At 38.7% G+C, this 16,325-nt stretch overlaps 1 protein-coding gene across 1 annotated transcript in view; it reads right to left on the bottom strand.

The window, feature by feature from the left end:
* The window catches only part of LOC142106600 (immunoglobulin superfamily member 1-like), a 28,718-nt gene extending 19,198 nt beyond the window's left edge, over positions 1-9,520 (bottom strand). Inside the window, exon 1 of the mRNA XM_075189604.1 lies at positions 9,433-9,520. Within this exon, the coding sequence (XP_075045705.1) occupies positions 9,433-9,469 (37 nt within the window). The 5' untranslated portion in view covers positions 9,470-9,520. The remainder of the gene's footprint in view (positions 1-9,432) is intronic.
* Between the last annotated feature and the right edge of the window lie 6,805 nt (positions 9,521-16,325).

Genomic DNA, 16,325 nt, shown 5'->3' with positions numbered 1-16,325 from the left:
ACCTTAGGCACCAATGGTAGTTCCACCACTAGTAGTATGGTCCTGATTGCTTCTTTTGCAGGGGGACCCTACGCTCTTTGACCACCTGCTTTAATGATAACCAGCCCAGGTTACTTATTTTAAGAGTATCGCCAAACTATTCTTTTTATTTTTTGATATATACTTTATTCTTAAAACACTAATGATATTACAGTAATCATAATTTTGCTCAGAGCATGGCTTGATGTGACCACATATTGACACTGTATATCTAAAGATCGACGCAACTTAAAATACGGATGTAAGCGCACAAAACTGTAGATTGATTCCTGTGCTTGGAATAACAAAATTGCAGCCTATTATAAATTCCCTTGATACGTTTATTAGTCTGTTGTAGTATTCCATTGTGAATTAAAACGGCATGAATGCAGGGTAGCAACATCGCTTCACTAGGCCCCTTAGCAAAGATTGGGTAGGGGACCGACGATGCAGCTGTAAACTCTTGGGCCCGCCACTCTTCTCAGAAAAGAACAAGGGGTGACCTGTTTTAAGCATGTGGCTGGTGCATGCATCCATCATAAGAGGGCTCTGCTCTTTTTAGAGGAGAGGAATACCCTCAATGGGGGTATGTTGGGGTCTCGGGAGTGTGTGGGGGTCTCCCGTGGTGTACTAAGAGAGAAGTTCTTCAGAGAGGAGTGCACCAACATTGCTGGACCCCCTCAATTGCAGAAGCCATAGTGGCCCACCACTTCACCCCCGTTAATTCCTGCTCTGCATGACTGCAATAATTAGCATGCATAACATAAGATAGAAATTGGTGATTTAGGGCCATGTAGCAACACAGAAAATATATATATATATATATATATATATATATATATATATATATATATGTATACTGTACAGTTTCACAATTATATACTGTATTTACACTTATACCTCTACTTCCTCTTATGCTGCAGATCAGTCTTACTGGATATAGTGATTTCCGTGCTTGGTCAAGAGGTGTAAAATGATGACACCTTAACAAACGTTTCTGAAATGACTCGTTACTTCTTATAAATCTAAGAAAACTAAGAAATGAAATGTAATAGAGCACAATTGTTAAGACCACAGAGGCTATGTGGTCAGGGTGGTCAAGAGCCAGAAACTTCCAAAAACTTACATGTCACAGCCAAAATCTAATATACTATTGCTGATGCCCTGGCTAGTGGTTATACCCAGTAAATTCTTGTATGTTGGTGATTATGCTCATATACGTAATAAAGTTTGTTTCAGAATTCAAATGGTCACACCATAAGCTAACTAAGAGAGGCAGCACACAAAATGACAAACTAACACTTGCACACACATTCTAACAAATGGTCTTCTCATCCCACTATTGATTGCTTTTTAACTCAACTTGTAGGTTTAAAATTTAATTGGCCACGGCTATAGTTTACATTAGTGGAAATATGGATTTTTACTTGTGTTGCATCTGTATAATCATAAATGTACATATATCTCAGAAGATTTCAGACTGTGCCTTAACAAATATTTGTGTCTACTATAATACAACTAGTATTACAATATATAGTGCTCCTATACACTCAGTACAGTCCCAATGTCAAGTAAAATGTAATATCAAGCACTGCACACAGATCTCGACCCGCTACATCTATTATCTATTATTCAATTTTGAATAAGGCAGAGGATGATTGACATTGCTTTATAAAGTAGCCTGTTTCTTCTTTGTATTTTTACCCAAAGAATGGGAGAAGGCTTTATTCCTATGTGTCATGTGCACACATACATACCAACTCTCCTGTAATGTCCGGGAGACTCACAAATTCCGTCTAAGTCTCCCCAGAATCCTGGGAGAGTAAGGCATTCTGCCACATCTGCCCACTTTAGGCATGATGTGATTCTCAAGGAATCACATCATTTTGACTACGCCCCCACTGCAAAAGAGACTCTTAACATGCATTATGTCACTGGGGGTGGGGCCAAAATGGCACGATTTGCGAAGCTTCACCATCTCTGACCATACACTCCTCATGCCCTCCCGGTACCTCACCAACTTAAAGTTGGCAAGTATGTGTTCACACCACATGGAAATGTCAGAGTGCAGCCATAGACCTGGAACCAAGCTGTCACCCTGGGACTTATAGCCAGGAATGTTGTGCTATATATATATATATATATATATATATATATATATATATATATATATATATATATATATAGATAGATAGGATGGGGCACATAGAAAACCAGACTATCTGCGAGTTGCTCTGTCACTTACAGTATACTTCCACTCTCCTGTATTTCCTTATTCAATAGATTGTGTTAAATCAATACAACCAAGTTGCCTATATATGGTTACAACTTTAAATCCTCACTAGCTCTCTCATTTTAAGAGAACTTTTGCCAGCATTGTAACATCTATATTCAGAGAGTGATTTTATTTAAACAAGAAAGCAACAGTGTCTTTATAGACGCGCTGTTGGCTTCAGCCCAAGTCTCTGTTCCTTCTCTATATCAGTGTTGTTTAGTACATTTATAGAACTCAACAGATTACGTATTTCAATGCAGACTGCATTCAAGATATTTGAAGATACTACCAGTGCATTAGGTTTCAATTTGTAAGTTATTTATACCCATCCACCAAAATCTTATTATCTAAAGTTCATTAAAACTGGTCTAATGGTTGCCTCGCTAGCATAAGAAAAGTTCTGTCTGGATCGTATTTGTTCAGTCTGCAAATCTTGCTTCATTCTGCGATATTGTAGTTAACTACTCATTTCTGTGCAAGTTGCATTTGAAATGTCCACAGGTACTATGTATTTCTTTATTGTATCAGCCAGTGGTAGAAGTAGAAATTTAGGTGTGCTGGTATGGAACTTTCACTGTGAAATGAGCAGTCAGGGTTTTGATAGAGTGAAATTAATTTTAGATGCATTTTAGCACTATATTGTATAACATAAAAATTATTAAATGATACAAGGCTATGCACACTGTGTCCCCCACCTCTCCTGTGTCCAATTACCTTTCCTCTGTGTCCCTCCACCTCTCCCTCATGTTATCCCTTATATCTTCCATGTTGCCGTTTATTTTTCCCTTATCTGTTTCCATTCTCTGTTCCTATGTGCCCCTGTCTTCATTGCAGCTATCCCCCTCTCTCCCTCCCTACCTGCTCTCTCCCTGTGCCTCACGTCCCGCTTCTTTTGTTCCTCCTGTATTCCTTGATCCTCTCTATCTACCCCTGTCCCTGCTCCTATTGTTACTTCTCACTAGTGAATTCACACATTTACCCGTCCTTCATCACACTGTGCCCCCTCCTTCATCACATTGTGCCCCCTCCTTCATCACACTGTGCCCCCTCCTTCATCACATTGTGCCCCTTCCTTCATCACACTGTGCCCCCTCCTAAATCACAGTGCCCCCTTCTTCATCGCATTGTGGCCCCTTCATTAGACTCTTGCCCCCTTCATTACTGTGGCCCCTCAATCACACTGATGCCCCATCTGCTCTTTACTTTTAGTTTTCTATTACATTCTTTTCTTCCGTGTTTTTTCTTTTCCTCTTCTGTCTTCTTTTCTTCAGTGTGCTGGCTCCTCTCTGCACCACTCCTCACTGACAGTGTCAGGACGTGATGACGTCATGCCCGACAGTCAGCGAGAAGGGAGCAAGGAGGAGGGGACAGGGAGGAGTGAGCAGGGGGAGCGGGGAGGGTGCTGGGCACAGCCAATGGCACCAAATAAGTATTTACAGGGCTGGTGGACAAGCGTTCCGCTGGCCCTGGCTGCTTGCAAGGAAATGGGGCAAAGAAGTTCCGGTGTGTTATACCGGAACATCCTGCCCCACTTCGAGCACTGGAATTAGCAGATTAGTTTGATTCAAAGTTATGAATTAGAATTATTATATCACCTGAACTACAAACGCCAGTAGATAGAGGTCAGTGTAAAGTGGATTTCCACAATATGTTATTTGCAGTGGCACGCTTTAGATCAGTAGTCAGTGTAACCAATATTCAATTCACCTGCTTGGGCTGATCTTAGTGCCGTTTCATTAAGACTTCTATTTGAGGATTAAAATGTTGTACATTATATTAATGAGCCTTACTTTACTATTTCATATTGTGGCTAATCTTTCATTTTAGTGCAGAATGCATTTTAAACATTTGCAGATACTATCAATGCGTCATTCTTTAATTTTAAAGTTGTTCATGTGTAATTACAATATTGTAATTGCATTTATTCATTAAAACTGGTCTTGTAGTTATCTTGCTTGCACGGTGAAGGTTCTACCTAGAGTTGATCCATATAATCTGCAAGGCTGAATTCATCCTTGATATTCTAATTAATAATGAATTAGAATGCAAGTCACATTTTACACTTTTGTTGATGCTTAAAATTTACTTATTGTATGAGAATATTGATTTAAATCAGGGCTCAATATCAACAGCAGCAGAGATAGAAAGGCCAATGTGCGTTTCGCCAGAGGTTTTTTTCAAGTTTTTGTCCTGTTTCATTGTCTTGTGCACTCACTACAGCTCACGTGTAAATGCCGAATAAATCTGATGACTGATACAGCATAGTCTTTGCATTAAAAAGTACATGTATGCGTGGCAGTAGCTGTCACAGAACGCTATATGCAAATAAGAAATACTATACAAATGCACTGTATGTACAGTACGCATTGAAATCTTTTTTATTTATGTAATTAATTACTTTAGTTCTGCCTCTACTGCTCTGTATAGTTCTCTCAGTTAGATATAATGGAAGCAAAGAAGCACTGAAAACATCATAGCAAAAACGCCATGTTATAGATATTCATGAACAAAACATAAATGATTCAGCAAACTTATGCATCACCTAAGCCTGTTGTAGCTAAAAAGCACTAGGGCTCTTCCCACACCCCTAGTGCGATGGGTGTGGGGTATTAGTATAAAAATAGAATAAAAAAAATAAAAAAAGTCCAGGGTGTACTGCAGGTCCCAGCATGCTCAGACTGCCAGTAAGTGTTTGGGCATGCTGGCGCTTCTAGTACTACAAGTGCCCGCATACCCATGGCTGCCGGAGCATGCTAGCACTTGGGGTACCTGTAGTTCACCAGGGAAAATGTGATTAAAAAACACAAACACAGGTTTAAAAATAAATGCATTTAAAAAAAAAAAAAAAATACTCCAATACATCCCTCATTCACCCTCTTTATTGCTCACTTACATCTAGCTATGCATTTGGTTTGGCAAAAAAAACAAATTCTAATAGATGACACTATACTAGCTGCCAAGAGCTAAGATCATAAATGAGCTATTAGCAGAAGTATAGTGATATAAATAACTGAGATTTCCCAGAGCCTGTACCCAAGTCAGAACTCCAACTCCAGTATTTTAGCAATATTCGTACACAGTATATATCACAAACTGGTATATTCACCTAAATATTAATACAAATATGCATGAAATTTATGTTTATAAACTCAGACAATTAGCCTTAGTGAAAGACATCACAGTCTCCTGTGGAAGAAACAGACTTGACAACCAGTCGACAGTTAGTTCCAAAAATACATATGATCATGTTAATTGTACATGTAGTGTGCCTAGATGTACGGATAGACAGAACAGTCACAACTGGAGCACGGGGCAAAAGTGTAAACATCACATCAAATTATATATAAAATCAGCCCGTTTGTTAAAGAAAACGTTCTGCTTTTCTCCTAATATGCTGCTCAGTTTGGTCTAATAATGGCTTATTTTAATCATGAGTGAGGGGACATCCGCGTTTTCTCTATTACATCTGGCACTTTTCTGTGTATGAAGCTTTTATTACATTGCTCAGAGTTAGGGTCAGGCTAGGCTGGGGGGCAGGGTGGTATCTGCTCTTTGGGCCAGTCCCATAGTGGCAGGGCCATCTTAACAGCATTTTGGGCCCCTGGGCAAAGCAGTGCACCGGGGCCCCTATATATACATATATATATATATATATATATATATATATATATATTTTATATATATATATAAAAAAAAAAGATTTTATATATATATATATATATATATATATATAAAATCTTTTTTTTTATATATATATATATAATATATATATATGTATATATAGGGGCCCCGGAGGAGACCATGGAGGGAGCCGGATCGCCAGCTGACCGCAAGGTAAGTATTGTCTTCTTTTTTTTTTTCAGGTTTTTTTTTTTGTGCTACCTCTGACGGGCCCCCCTGGGCTGCAGGGCTGCAGGGCGCCCCGGGCACCTGCCCATTGTGCCCAATGGGAAAGACGGCCCTGCATAGTGGGCTACATTGGGCTGGGTTACTGGGGCCACATGCATTTTTTTCTCTTTATAATAGGCTGCTGAGTTGAGTCTTGCCCCAGGACAAAAATTTGCCAGCCCTCCCCTGCTCAGAGTGTTCCTAAAATGACACTTCTCCGACAAAGTGAAGTTTTTGATGAGAACCTAAGGCAAAATTTAAGTCATTCTGTAGAGTGGAAAAGGAGGTGCACCCCTCTGCACAGGAAAGATCCTAAAAAATGACCCCCTCTATCCCTTTATCAAATGTCAGTAATCTTGCTACATAAAGGGACACATCTTTCCTGCACTGCCTCACAAAACTAAAAGATTGGACTCAATTATCAGTTTCTTTAACTGCCCCGTTTATATTAGGATCCACTGATATACTGCCATTGTTATCCAGCCATTCTGGTAGGAGCTCTCGCCTCTTTCTTTTTATTTCTGAATGGAGAGATTTTAACCTTTGATATTGTTGAAATAAAATTGTGTATTTATCTTAAATGATATTGTGCCAGATGTCTTCCTTTACATTTATTCCCTTTTAACAGGATATGAAAAACTGAAAAGCAATAGGACATTATGAGGATAAATCTCTTATAAGACTCATTGAAGGAGTATCCTCTGGTAGGTTTTTTTGCCACTAACGGGTGATATTACTGTTTGTATGAGTGTTACACTGAGGAGGAGTGTGAAGATCTTTGCTTCTCACAATATTCATCACAGTTTAACTTAAAAACTCTATGGTGACTGATGTCCATTTGTAATTTATAAATATCTCACTTTGGGAAGATTTCATCTAGACTACATTAAATTCAATTTAAGTATATTATTATATTATTATTATTATTATATTATTATTTGCTATTGTTGTCACTGTTTTCATTAATTGTGTTTATATCACATAATATATTTCTAGGGTGTATATGAGAGATTCCTTTAGCGGCTAAATACTTCTTTTTACTTGAATTTGGCTGTGATCATGTGACACTAGGTTTATTGAGCTGCAGTAGGAGTAGGAGCGCAGTAAACATTATTTTTATAATATCCTTTATGCAAAATGCAATTTTCCAACTAAAACAATGACAACTAATGGGGATCTATGCTTTTTGGTGAGGTTCCCAAGTTCGGTAGGAGGTATGATTGTAGCTTTAGCAACAATTTACCTTTTTTTTTTATTTTGCTAGAGGAGTCTTAAAGCAGCAGGATAATGACAGTGATCACTGCAAACCCCCTTTCAAGCCACAGAGATGGTGCTGATCATATTAGTATTGGTGAAGGGAGTCAAGAATTTATAATTTGTGAGAATAAAGCACAGCTTATGACATTGTAGGTTGTGCAAACCTGGTAGTCATACCACACAGTATTCAGTTATGAATTCAAACTAGCGTGTGTAGAAATGTTTAAGAAAGAGATGGTTATTTAATTTCAACTCTGCTGGATCCATGCCACAAGAGCAATATAGGGGAAGTTATTTCTAAAGCAGTAAGAGTCTGTGCTTCGGCATTGCCAAGTGATGCTTACATAAGTCTTCAATTGTTTATTCAGCAAGAAAAGGAATTGTATCAGAGAAGTAATATGTGTAATGTGGATGGACTTGTCACAAAAACGCACGGTCAACTATAGCCCGAAAATATGGAAATGCTAACATTGATAAAAATTTATTAAGAATGGATGTCCCTTTAATCCATCCCTCCTATGCAAGGTTTACAAGAAATATAGTATATAGATATACTGTATATTGATGAGATTCCCTGTGCAAAGATTTTTGTGTACGGCTTCTGAATTTTTCCCAACATCCCCTTTACCCTTCTCTACCATCCCCGATAGCCCATCATGAAATCTCTAAAAGTTCAGCTGTATCACCTGTGTAGCAGATGCCGTAGGAATTCGAGACTGAACCTCTGTGCTTTCCTTGAGAGTCTTCCATTGGGAAGGAGGCAAATGGGCCTATTTATAAATTATTCTTTTCCCTGAAAAGCCGCAAATGTAAGTATCCTGCAAATTTATTATCGGTGCATCCCTGCAGATATCATAGATATCTGCTGCTTTGCATTTTTTTTCCGAAATACATAGCAGTCCCCATAGATATCTATGGGGACTGCTATGTACCCCAATTTAACAACTTTCGAAAATATATTTACACATGTGGTAATGTACGCCAGCTTTGACCTGCAAATATATTTTGAAGGATGAAGATAATGAATAGAAAGTACACAATCGAATAATAATTAATAATGTAATCCAAACAAAAAATTGTTACACCGGTGTCGGTCACAATGGGAACCCATGATTTTTTTTATATTTTCATTTATTTAAATGAAAGTAATCTGATTGTTATTACGGGTTCACAATTTAAGTCTACTGAACACAAAAATCCATCAACCTGCAAATGCATATTTGAAGCATGTTACTGGACTTAAGCTGAGTTCTTTTTTAAAGTGGTCGGACTATGCTCAACCAAGTACCATGTACCGATTTCCATCAATGAATGGATGTGAGCAGCGCACTCTCCTAGCTGTTGGTGTTAAATTATGTCTTCAGCCAGTGGTAGCTAGACGCTACCACATCTGACTTTTTTCACCTTTTTGGTACCCTACTGCTATCCACTTTAGCTTGTTGAAGCAGGGCAGTCTGCAGGTGTAACCGTAACCTTCTAGGAATCCATTCATTCATTTAATGGAGTTATTCTCCTTTCGACTTTAAATTGAAAAATCTCCATGTATAGCTGACTACAATGTGTCATGTAGTGAGGACACATTATAATCAGCGATCATGACAGGTGAACAGCCAGGACCACAGAACCGTGCAAGTAGGTTAACAATTATTAAGCCAAAATACTGTATTTTCAAAGGGGTAATTGTCTGGGGGAAATGTTCTAAGTATGGAGAACTCTTTTAAGAAACTATGTATATCTCAAATAAAAAATCGTTGTTAGTATGTTAATATATATTGCAGTAGAAAATATTTATAGAATGAAGAATGAAATTTACTTTTCTTTTACAGAGATAATTCTCATCAGCTTTTCAAAAAGAACCGCTATATATTATAGCCATGTACATGTCTGATTCTATAACCCAACATATGCTAACAAATACCTGAACCTGTATTTCTTGACACATAACCCCGCTTGACCTTATTCATAGAATAAAAGGAAGTCTGTTTAGTACTTACAGGTAACAGTGACAATGAAGAACACTACGACATTCATGTTGTGGCTGGTAAAACTTTCGTTGTAATGATGAATTTAGCAAATACATGAGTTTGCTTTTAAAAGGAACTAACTACAGACTAATACTGAAACTGAAAAAATAGCTTTTTTCCTCTTTTAACCAACCAGTAAGATACATGGGTGTGTACAGATTGAATAGTACATTTAAAACTTATGTTTGTGGTAATTATATAAGCAATATCCCTTCTTCTTATAAAGGTTATTGCATTTCAAGGAAAGTAAGGCAAAAATGGAGTACATTTTCTACTGGACAAACCATGTTGTAATTCAAGGGGTGCAAATTTGCTTGTAGTTTTGCACTTAAGTTACATCTTCTCTGTTTTTTTATGCAACACTCAAATACTTGATAGCTTTATTTTTACACTGAAATTTAAAGGTGAACTAGGACATGCCCGAACCAAACTATAAACCTGTCCCCACATTTTAAAATTACCTCCCCCTCCAATGCAACAAGGCTTTGTCCAGGTGCAAAGTTACTCATTTTGTTTTGCTTTACTTTCCTTAATGAATCAGGGCCATCATGTTCAATTATCAACAAACGCATACAATTGCTTCTGATTCCCTATCCTCCCTCGCTTTGATCCATGATGAAGAATTACTAATACCGCTTTCATACTGGCAATTTCCCGAGTGTATGAACCCGAGATATTGCCGGGGGACAGAGGAAATTCCCGAGTAGACCCTGTTCATACTGAACACAGGTCTGCCTTGGTCTCCATGGCAACATCACAAGAGGAGCTCTGATTGGCTCCTCGTGTAATGGTTTTTTTCAACTTTATAATTGTGTTTGGTGAGAACCAGGTTGCAAAACCCGGGTCTCACCATTCATAGTGCAGGCGACACGGGTCGGATCCGAGAATTACCCCACCAAAAGTCCGGGGTCCAAATCCCGGGTTTTCAGACCCGGGAATTTTTCACTAACCCCATTCATATTGCGCCTAATCCCAACTCGTCTGGGCTTGCCCCTGCGAAAACCCGGATTTTTCATGCAGTATAAATGGGGTATAACACTACCTAAAGTCAGACAAATGCAAACCCATTATATTTAAAGTACTCATATAATTTTAACTAATATAATCGCTGAGAAACCTACACTGAAAGTACTGGTGCTGTGTAGTCTTACATACTGAATAACATCAAATACTATGTAATAAATGTATTACATACACAAGGGAAACGATACTGCCTTATATACAGAGTAAGAAAATGTTCCAGCACCAATAACAATAGAAGTACTGCTGTGTAAGACAAACGGAGGTGTTAAGTAGAGCATCTCAAAGATTAATAGAGGGGGGTAACAGATATAAACTGTGATTGGTCTATAAAGATCAAATAAAAAAATAATGATCATTAATTATACAAAGACATGTATTACTCATATATAATTCTTGATAATCTTTTTTACTGTAAAAATTATTTGGCATGAGCTGTTTATGTATCATTAATACTCATTTTCTATTTGTCAGGATGTTGCAAATAGATACATTGTAGAGTAACTGAATTCTATAAGTCAGTGCGTGAAACAGGGGTGGTAAACCGAATACATGCTACAAAGATGAAAGCCTCAAACAGCAAATTAAACAAAACAATCGAGTGTTATTGTGCTCTTTATTGATGCACAGTAAAGTTATAGCATTCTAGTATTTAACACAGGCAGTTAGCCAGAGGGGAATTTCATACTTATGTCATAATAAAGTTTGAGGTAACCCGTGAGACACTGAGTCAAAAATGTCCATTCAAATGAGGAAATATATTCAAGAATATTTTAATTCAAGCCCCTCTCACCAAATCATGTCCTGATTTTCAAGGCAACCCACATGCAGGTAAATGGGAAATAAATTCACAATCCAATCATGAAGGGAAAGCATCACCAGGATTAACTATTTACTTATATAAGGTAGATGAGGACAACTAAAGTGTTAGAGTATGCCCATACTTACCTACTTTTGGGAAGCTGTTTCCGAGAGAGGAGCGTGACTGGAGGGCAGGAGGGGGAGGAGTGCGACCAAATGCGTCATTTTGGCCCCGTCCTGTGACGAAAATGCTGTTTTGTCACGGGGGGCAGGGCCAATATAACGCAATTCACCGTGAATCACGTCATTTAGTGGTGGCAGTAGCGGGATGCGGGAGATTTGCCAGCTCTCCCAGGAGCCCTTGAGACTGACCTGAATTTCTGGAGTCTCCCGGACATTCCAGGAGAGTTGGCAAGTATGAGTATGCCAGGAATACTAGGGTGTGGTTCCAGAGGAACTTGGAAGTCCATGATTTAATTTCGAAAACTAAGAATCTGTTCCCAAAATCCCTTAAGTTTAGGGCATTGTCAGACAAAATGCTTAACATTGCTACAGGCAACTTGGCAAGTTCACATTATATATTACCCAGTTATTGGGTGAGACAATCGAATATGATTAATAATCTGAATTTTAAACTTAATTTTAATTATTAAGGATTCTATGGTTTAAACAAAAACACAATAACAGTGTCATTACATTTGATATATGTGAAACATATTTGTTTCTGCATATAATACCAATTGATTTAATACCTACCTGTATGTGGAAAGTCTCATTGGATAACACCAAATATTTATGAACTTATTACTGGTGCCATTGTTTATTGTTGGGTTAAAAAAATGTATATTTTTGTGAACTCTGTGTAATCAATAAACATAGTATAAATTTTTGTTCTATTTTATTTAATGTGCATTTTTTGTGGTATTTGTAGTAGTTGTTATATTTATGTATGCTTTATATATATTTGACACATACATAAATGATAACGAAAGCCGATTGTAGTGGACCATTACAGAAGGCATTTGAGAAAACCATAAGCTGTGAAAAGAAAAAGAAAGAAGACAAGTGTGACCATTTTGTATCCGTGTTTATAAAGGAAGAGAAACAATTAAGAAATGTCTTGTGCCATAGTAACCCAACCAAAACACTAAATGTTACCTAACAAGAGGAAATCTAAATATATTCTAGGACACATTGAAACAGAAAGCACTATTGCCAGTAGCCATCTACCTACAGATGCTAAGAAAATGTATTTATATATAGATCATTATTACTTTATGGAGTTTCTAACCGTTCAGCAGCACAAGAGTAGCATAAAGCTTTAATAAAGCTTTAATAATTAAAAAATAAATAAATACCAAGAAATTATAGACTGGTGCGCTGGATGTAAGTGGTTGGTAGGGGCGCAGTGTGGGCGGAGCAGATGCTCTGAATGGCAGCAGCAAGGGGAAGGGGAGTTGCCGGCAGGGCCATCTGCTGTCTCCAATTTCGTATGCGTACATATCTCTCCCTATGAGTGCCTCTGCCCACACCCATTGTGTGTGTGTCTCCTCTTTGTGTGTACATGTGCCTTTCTTACTCCCCATCCCCCCCTGTATGTGTCTGTGTCATGGTCCAGCACTCACCTGAGCCTGTGTGACAACGGCACTCCTCCCAACATTGTGGCTGTTCAAATCTGGACAAAGAGGGTGATGGGGCGTGGCCATGTAACAATGGGGGCGTGGTTATATCATTTGGTGTGGGGTAGCCACACCCATGTAGGCGTTTATTGTGCTTCTCAATCACTTGGCCGCCACTTGCTAGACCAGTGTTGGCTAACCTGTGACACTCCAGGTGTTGTGAAACTACAAGTCCCAGCATGCTTTGCCAATATATAGCAGCTTAATGCTGGAAGGGTATGCTGGGACTTGTAGTTTCACAACACCTGGAGTGTCACTGGTTAGCCAACACTGTGCTAGACCATGCAATTGTTGCGCTCATACAACTCCCGTTCACCACTGAATGTAAGTAACTGGATTTATACATTCCCCTCATTATTCTGGTCCAATCGGGACAAAGCTGTCCCAATTCACACGGCGGCACAGAGCCCTCAAATCGGGACTGTCCCGCCTAAATCGAGAGTTGGGAGGTATGCAAAGGGTTAATCAAAATCAGCCACCTGGTCAGTTTAAAATGATTGAAACGTTTCCTGTCTATGCCACACACTAACTTTGCCTTACCAATTATGTCACCATCAAAGTTGTTTGTGAAGAGCTGACACTGTTACTCAGGAAGTCTTCGGTTAAAACTAATCTGTTACCATTTACTTTCCTCAAAATTATCATAAGCCAAAATGATCTGCACTGTTTCAGCTATGTAGCGTTTTTAAAACCAAGCTACGTGTATTCATAACAACACAGAAGTCTGAACTTATTGGGCCTGAGTCATTAAGGAGAGCAATGCATAAAAAAGGAGTAACTTTGCATCTGGGCAAAACCATATTGCATTGGAGGGAAGGTACATTTAAAATGTGGGGACAGATTTATAGTTGGGGTAGGGCATGTCCTAGATTAACTTTACATTTCAATGTAAAAATAAAGCTATCAAATATTTATGTGCTACATGAAAAAACAGACGGTATTTTCTCTATGTGCAAAATAAAAAACTAATTTGCACCCCTTGCATTGTAACATGGTTTGTCCTGGAGAACATTTTCTCTTTTTTTGCCTTACTTTCCTTAATGACTCAGGCCCATTAAGTGTAATTTAATATAGAATATAAATCCACAATGATAAACCAGTTAACTAATGCAATAGTTTATTGAAAAAATTAATAGGATAAACACAGAAATGATAAACTTACGGATGATCAAGTTTCTGTTTACTGGGAGAAGCAGAAATAAAGGACACTCTTCAATATGACATTGACTCCCCAAAAGTGAACAACTTGGTTACAGATACAGCACATTTTAACCCTGCTACATGTAGCCCACAGCCCCCCTTCCTGTGATGTCAATACTAGAAAAACTGTGTACATGTAAATGAATTAATTATGACTTCTGTTCAAAACACCTTTCAAGTCAGGATTTTTTTTTTTTTACACAGGCTTAACTTTGCACCAGGAGGTCCTACAAAAATGTTTTTACTTCCACACAACAGGTTTGTTTCTGGGCATGCGCAGAACGATTTTACGCGAAAACAGCACATATTGGCATTTATGTCCTTTACTGAACTTTGTGTCTATCTTATAGAGTAAAATCTGAAATACATCACACAGTAAGGTATTTTCAGGTTTGTATGTAACTTAGTTATAACGTCATTGTATCTAACTTAAATATTTGTCTGTCTCACTAACTGCCCCAAGTGTGAGGAAACCCCAAAGGTCTCTCTTTGACCCCTACCACAAACTGTCCCCAACCACAATTTGTCTGTTGGGGAGGCGACCACACCAAAATCATCATCATCACTCCACCTATCACTTGTCACCTTCCCCTTCCTATGGTCCTTGACATGTACAAACCCCACCACAGACCAGAATGACTTGACACCATTGTTTCAAAGCTCTAAAGGTATCTATGTAGAAATATAAGATAATCAGATACCAAAGGCTTTTGCAGTCAGAGAAATACAGGACTCCAGTAGTGGCTGGATTCTCTCCACTGATGGTCAATCAGAGGTTTATTGGGTTTGCTGGGACTTGCAGTTCAAAAACATGGCCCATTCCTGATACAAAGTTACTGATTAAAGACACCGAGAAAAGTCTCTCACCTTGCTTAACGAAGAAATGTTTCAGCGGGCTAGTAGCCAGGTTCTTTACTTGTAGTGATAGAGGAGGTTCTAGTTTGAAGGAGGTTCTAGTTTGAATCCCCTGTCTGGTTTCATTTTAGTAAATTGAATGTTGCAGCAGGCTGTTTGGAGACATTGAACAAAGTATAAATTAGCTCAGTTGACTAGTAGTGAGGTGACCATTGACAGTCATAGTAGAGGCCCTGCTTTGAATTCCGAGTGGCTTCCTTATTAGCACATTTCATGTTACAACAGGCTTGATGAAGTCCATGAGAAAAGTCTCTCCAAATCTCCAACAAATATTCGAGCTTGGTGGCCCAGTAGATAGGAGATCTGTTTATAGCGCATATGGATTCCCTTGTTTGGATCCCGACCAGCTATCATTTACAGTTCCTTTAATTTTGCTCCAGGCCCCTTGATGACATTGATAAAAGGATCACTGCTTCTTCTATCATACTGGTTCAGTTGACTAGTAGCCAGATTACTGACTCTGATGGTGGAGGTCCTGGTTTGAATCCCCAGACAAGCTTGATGGTCTTTCCTATGTCATTAGCCTGCTCAGTGGGCTGGTTATTGGGTTCTTTCCATGTTGTGATGATGTGCTAACTTGTTTGTCTAGCATTCTTTAATAAACTTGGCTGTTGTGTCCAAAAGTGCAACAGTCAATGTATGAAAAAACAACTCTTTCTTACATATTTAACTTGCCACTAGACCAGTATTTTCTGAATATGGATAGGAACTCTGCTGTCATTTAATCACTTTACTGCTTGTCCACTAACTTATGCCCTCAATGTGAATAAAGATAGACCATCCTTCAGGTAAGTAGAAAGACTCTTCTCAATATCATGAAACAGCCAGGTGCAGCAACCAATGCACAAAGGGGGATCTGAACCAGGACTTCAGCCATCTAATGATAGGAGAGCACCTGGCTACTAGACATTTGAGCCAACATATGGTGTAAGCAAGTGGGGAGATTTTTCTCAATGTCTTCAAACAGCCAGGCGTGAAATCCAAGGTACAAAAGCTACAGCTGTTTGTGGATTTAAACGAAGACTTCAATCATCTCCACAAGCAGAGAACCAGGCTAATAGTTGTCACGAACACGCTCCTGGCTACCGTGACTTTGGGGTGTCTGCTTTATGAGGTCACACACACGATTCCAGCCCGCAGTCTCTCTCTACCTATCACACAGGTTATAGACCTACTGAATCGCCCCCACACAGCGCTCTCACACCCCTGTACACTTCTGGTTTGCCATCACCTATTGAATACAGACAG

This window comes from Mixophyes fleayi, chromosome 11 (assembly GCF_038048845.1).
Source record: "Mixophyes fleayi isolate aMixFle1 chromosome 11, aMixFle1.hap1, whole genome shotgun sequence".
In the NCBI taxonomy this organism is placed as follows: Eukaryota; Metazoa; Chordata; class Amphibia; order Anura; family Limnodynastidae; genus Mixophyes; species Mixophyes fleayi.
The sequence above is the reverse complement of the archived record's forward strand: the minus strand, read 5'-3'. Positions and strand labels throughout refer to the sequence as shown.